The sequence below is a fragment of the Gossypium arboreum genome, chromosome 13 (genome assembly GCF_025698485.1).
Source record: "Gossypium arboreum isolate Shixiya-1 chromosome 13, ASM2569848v2, whole genome shotgun sequence".
In the NCBI taxonomy this organism is placed as follows: domain Eukaryota; kingdom Viridiplantae; phylum Streptophyta; class Magnoliopsida; order Malvales; family Malvaceae; genus Gossypium; species Gossypium arboreum.
In genome coordinates, this window is record NC_069082.1 from 8,918,856 (window position 1) to 8,925,017 (window position 6,162).

A 6,162-nucleotide genomic window follows, 5' to 3' on the forward strand; every position below is an offset into this window, starting at 1 on the left:
ATTTATTATTGCTTTTCGATCATTTTATATTGCCATTAAAACTATTATTTTTATAAATAATTATAAATATATTATTTAAGTAAGTAATTTGCTTTTATTAATGCTTCTTTCATTAGAGGTAAAACATGAGAAGGTTTGTACTATTAAAACTTTTATTTTAAAAACCAACCTTTATTAGGTTCAACAGTAAAGAGTGTGATTTCTTTTAAATATAGTCTTGAATTTGAATTTTATTGATAAAAAAAGCAATATAAAAAAATTATTTTCTATTTAAAAATTAATTTTATTCAACTTTAAATTTAATTAAGATTTAATATAATTATCTAACATCCAAATAACTTGAAAATAATTATATTAAAATAAAGACAGACTGAAAAGGTACGTATAATATGTCCCACGCCCATTGTTTAACTATATATTTTCAAAATGGCAGTTTCAGCTTTCATAATCTGCCTTTATTTTCTTTATCAGGTATCCCCACCATGTTGGCTGCAATTATTGTGACCAACAATAAGAGTGGTGTTTTTTTTTATAGTCTACCTATAATTATTACATGTGGAAAAGAAATTTTTAAGCATAGAAGTGGTAAATTTCGCTATCAACAAATCTAATCTTCACAAATATAACTGCACTAAATTTAATTATGCATCAAATTACTCATCTAGATTTAAAGATTTAACTAAAAAGTAAGAAGAATTTTTTCAAAAAGTAAACTCAGACAAAAAAAATAAAATTCATTTTCTAAACTGATTGAGACTAGTTAATCTTTTTCGGCTCGAGCCTAATCCGATTCAAATTTGTCTAATTCTTTTCACTATTGTTTTGATGTTATCTTACTACATTTTACTATTATATTACTTTTATTTTGTTATTATTATTTAGATATTGTATAACTACATTTTACTATTATATTACTTTTATTTTGTTATTATTATTTAGATATTGTATAACTAACTCTTATTTTATAATTATCTTAGTGTTAATTAAAGATAAATACTTTTAATATATTTTCAACTTAGTGGACAATATTTATCTTGATATATTTGATATATTATATTTTTAAATTTATTTTATATAAAAATAATATAAAATTTTAATACTGATAAGCTGAAACAAACTTAACTGAACTTGAACATAAACAAAATTTTAAGCTAGTTTTCTAAATCACGTGCATCCTACTAAAATTTTGCGTTGACGTGATCAAGTCTAGGTCGTGCATATAGGGACCATGAAAATGACAGCTTTATAGAACTAAAACTGTATAGCTGGAATGAAGATATTTCTCCTTTATTATCAGATGCATAGAGGTTACTAAAAAATATCATAGAGATAATCAAAACCTTTTCCAAACACAGCCCTATCCACCCACATAACCCATTTCCCTATTTAAAAAATAAAAAAAATATTTAAATTTATTATTACCCGTTTCACGGTACCAATAAACGACGATAATTCCTCACCAGGCGACACCTCAATGTGAAAATCTCAGGCCAAATTCAATCGTTCAAAAAGAGAATTCATTAAAAAAAATCCAAATAACATAAAACACACATTAATTTTGCTTTAAAAAAATACACATTAATTTACTTAATAAAAATCCAAAGGAGAGTAGAACATTAGAAACTTGACAGTAATATTTGCAAAAATTCCCAACTCATCATCGCCGATAAAACAAAACACACCAGCCAAAAAACAGGTTACGGAAGAGATTCAAACTGTAGTTGTGAAATAATACAGATGATGACCAAATGATATGTGTGTTAAAATAAATAAACAGCCGTACGGAAGAAGTAAAATTCACCCATAGGTATGTATCCAAGAAAATGAAAGAATATAATTGTTTTTCCCCCAAAGGAAAGCTGAGTTTTCAATTCAAATAGGTCTCATTTATGCTCCTGAGTGCGACACGGGGGTAGTTTCAAATTGACCATCCTTAAATACATGGATATACTGTTGCGGCAATGAATGCTCCCCCTACAACACAAAACAACGTAAACCATCTATTGTAAACAAAAATAAACCAACTGTATCATCCTCCATGTCATTCTGAAACATGATTAACTAGGGTTTACCTCTATGTTGCTCGGACTGACACAAGATATGAGGATTGAGGATACAAGCTCTAAGGATCCTCTTTAACTACATGAAAGAACTTACAAAAATCTAAGTATATCCATATTCGACACTCGTACCCACACACCAAGTGCGAGTAACATAGGTATGATAGGTTTAACTTGCCTCTGACACATAAAATAATGGAATAGAACAACCCATAAATTACTAATACATTAATTCGCAACATTTTAGGAAGATATCACATTGTATTTGTATTCGTGTTTCTAGATTTCTTCCTGTGGTAGCTAGCACGAAGAGGGAAGATAATGACATTAATACATCCCGCATTATCGGAGACAAAGGTCAGGTAAAAGATTTTAACTGCAGATACCTTGGATACGAGAACCACAGTACAAAGCATATTCTTTTTACTTCTTACATTTTCTAGGGTGCGTGATCAGAACAATGTTGCTATTTAAGGCAAGCAACCATCCAAACCGAAAAAGAAAAGGACCAAATCTCGAAATAAGACCAAACAAGAAAAGCAGAATATATTCTTTCTGATGTACAATGCCAGCCAACCTATTGTTATCAAGACTTCAACTTTATAATTAAAATGTAATTACCGGTTTCCATTCCTATTTCATAGTTGTGCTATTAATAAGTCTTTTAACTTATGTCCAGAAAAAACTTTAACTGCCACGTGAATATTGCAGTTTTAACACATATATTACTTTCTATAAGATATGGGCAAGGCAGCTAAATGAAAAAAAATGTAACTATTCTGCAAGTAAAATAAATGAATTCCAAACAGGAGGAAGGAGAATTTAGCTAATCAAGAAGCTTTTAAGGTTGAAAGATTTAGACACGCGGGGAAAAAGTAGTCAACTTACCCAGTCACCATCAGGTCCGGTAGGCACCAACACATTGATCTCACTTGACTTTGCTGATGTTATAGATGTCCCTAAAGAGTCTTTGCTTAAGTACAACTGACAGCCAGATGTGTTGTCCACTGAAATTGTTGGAGCAGAACCCTACAAAAGCCACAAAGTAGATGATCATAAGTAATACAACTATCAATCACTGATAAGTAGTAACAATATCTGTCAAAGAGCATGGAAAGAAAGACCATCATGTGCTATGAAACATAATACCATGGCCAGTATTTGCTTTGAAGGTAACTATGCCAGAAGGAGGAAGTCAGTAAAAAGAAGAAGAAAGATACCTGACATTGCACCTCAACACCATTGCAGTTTACTACCTCACAAGCAGCCACAACATCCTGCCATTTAAGTCAAAGGCATAAATGAGTATATGAGGTGAATGTGCTTAGCAAAAATATAAATGTTAAAAGTTGGTCTTCGCCCTACTAACCTTAAATACCACTCCCATCTTAGTGCATTTGTCAATGGTTATATTGTTGACTTTCCCTGCTCAATATCACAGAAACATTAAGTTGCTCATAACTTTTCAGTAGTTATCTCTTTCAAATAACAAAAAAATTCATGGTGTCAAAATAAACAATTATGCATATGATATAATGAATTTACCCTGAATCTGCAAAACAGAATCTTTGCATCCATAAATATACACAGACTGTTTGGCATCACAGTCATCAATAACTAAGTTCTTTCTTCCAATTTGGTTCTCAACAGCCCACCTGCCAGTATCACAAGGAAGAGACACTTCAAAAAAAAATTCAAATACCACTACCAACCACCTAAATAAAGTTAAACAAGCAAAAGAATCATGCACACTTACTTGCGACCCATTTGCAGCTCTAGTTTGGGTGGTCCGGCTTTTGAGAAAGAAGGGGAGCTTGAACGTGTTTCCTTTCCACTGGCACTAACAACACCTGTTCTATCTGTACGGTTCTTTGTCTTCATATCAGCAGTAACCTTCTTCAGGCCTAGACATAAAGAGAATGAGATCATAGTTGCTCAATATTGACAGAAAAGCAGAAGAGAGGGAGGGAAAGAGGATTACCTGCAGAGACATTCCCACTACTAATTTCTTGGAAAACAGCTGACATCCCTTGTTTTGGATTTGATGAAGAAGGCTGAGAAGGTTCTGAGCTGAAAAGAGAAGCAGGTGGAGGGGGAGGAGGTGCAGGGGCCCCTGGTGGAGGAGCTTTTGGCGGAGCACTAGATGCCTTTTTACCGGAAGCACTCCATACCGGGCCAAGAGGATAATGGCTTTTGACATAATCCCTCAGACCCGGTAAATACAGTTCCTTCAAAGCTTTGGCCCATTCAACATGGATCTGATCTTTGTTTCTGTACTCTACAAGAACCTGATATTTACATTATATTAAGATATGGAAATGCTAAGACAATTACCATATGGAAGTTTCCAGTTTGAGTTGTGGCTTCCTACAAATAAAAAGGTACCTTGTTGTTATAAAATTCAGCCATCTGCCAACTTTCTTCCACATGTGCGATAGGCATGCTCATACCTTGAGTAAGAAAAGCATTACCAAGAATCAAAACAAGTGGCAGTAGATCATATGCTATTGCCGTATAAAACTGAAAAGGGCTAAATGCTTGAGCATGACAAGCACAGGTTGGGGTCACACACTTTTTCCCAAAGCGTTATTAGTTGAAAGTATGAGCCTAATTCAAGACAAAGGCAGGAATGTAAATCCACACTTTAAACAAATAGTGTAAATCAGACTCCTAATTTTTTTCAACATAAGTTAAGAGTTATACTACACCCCACGCGCGAGCCACTTCATTGTGCAGGTACAGCTATGTGAGGCTACAACATACATTCACATACCACAATCTTTGCCTGTGTAAGCAATCCATGCTAAAGCTGAAAGACTGTCTCCAGCACTCTTCAAGTGGTTGAAGAAATCAGATCGCCTCCCTTCCGTCATAGCATTAACCTTCAAGATCACTTCATTCAGTGGTTTGAGAAATTCGACCAAGCCCGCCATATCAGGTTTCTGTACCAACAGAGTGGAAAGACATTAAAAATTTTCATGAAAACAATAGAACCACGGAATAGGATACTTGCACAGTATAAGGACGAAAAGCAGATAGCGGCCAGACAATCAATATTACTGCCCTAGAATCAGTATTTAGAAAACCGTAACATTACACGCAAGCCACAAAATGTTAATTTTGCTCTACATAAAACCTTCAGACAGCTTCCTATAAACTCTACTGCTTAAATGCTCCTCGTGCTAATATTGTTTGTTTAAAAAGTTGGCTAGTAATATCAATTCTCGATCGTTTTCATACTTTCTTAAGGTCGTGAAAGAATCATAGTCGAATTTCAAACAGGAATGGGACACTCTCTGATTGCACCTACAGTTCTCACCGTACCTAAAACCAAATCCTTTTCTGCAAAATCAACGCCAAAACCAGATTCAAGATACGAATGCATTATACATAAATGTAATTTAACTAAATTTCACATAATCCATCACAAAATAAAATAATTATAAAAGCGCAATTAATAAAAAGCTCATCCAAACAAAATAGACACTTCAAATTTTAATTAAATAAAATGGGAAAAAAAATAAACAGCGACCTGAGTCTGCTTGATCTCGATAAGAAGTTTCTTTTGAACAGAGAATGCCTCGAGAACTAGCTTAGTCACATCCAGCACTTGACCTCCAATCTTCTCGGCAGCAGCCGAAACCCTAGCCGCATATTGAGCCATCAGATCGTCAAACGCCAAAATCGAAGGATCCGAAGACACCTCATCAACACCGTCCGGTAATCCCCTATCCGAGATTCCACCGGCCGATAGAGACTCCAGCCGAGCCACCGCGGCTTCCAGCCTCTCTATCAGCTTCGCCTCCATTCTCAAACTAATCGCTATAAGAAAATGCTGGAATAGATTTCAGATTTTCTCAAAGATTTCTCAAGTTTGTCTGTAGAGCAGATCTAGCGCTTTGAAATGATTTTATAACTACTTTTTCTTTTCTTTTTATTTATCTTTAATCGCCGAAAGGCAGGGAGTGTGTGGGCGAATATTTTTGGGTTTGTCTAATTTTGAATTTTATCACTTTATTTTATGAAATTAAAAATTTAACCCTTTATATTAATTTGTTAAAATTTTGTCCAATTAGAAAATAATTAAACTTTTATTTTAAAT

General features: G+C 33.9%; 1 protein-coding gene across 1 annotated transcript; it reads right to left on the reverse strand.

Moving 5' to 3' along the window:
• Positions 1-1,878: 1,878 nt before the first annotated feature.
• On the reverse strand, positions 1,879-5,868 carry LOC108464144 (cyclase-associated protein 1-like). Its single transcript, NM_001330025.1, is given in 10 exon segments — positions 1,879-1,974; positions 2,949-3,089; positions 3,281-3,337; positions 3,430-3,485; positions 3,606-3,715; positions 3,817-3,964; positions 4,042-4,348; positions 4,446-4,510; positions 4,834-5,002; positions 5,593-5,868. Coding segments are annotated over 10 exon segments (1,416 nt in total). The 3' UTR covers positions 1,879-1,887.
• Positions 5,869-6,162: the final 294 nt, after the last annotated feature.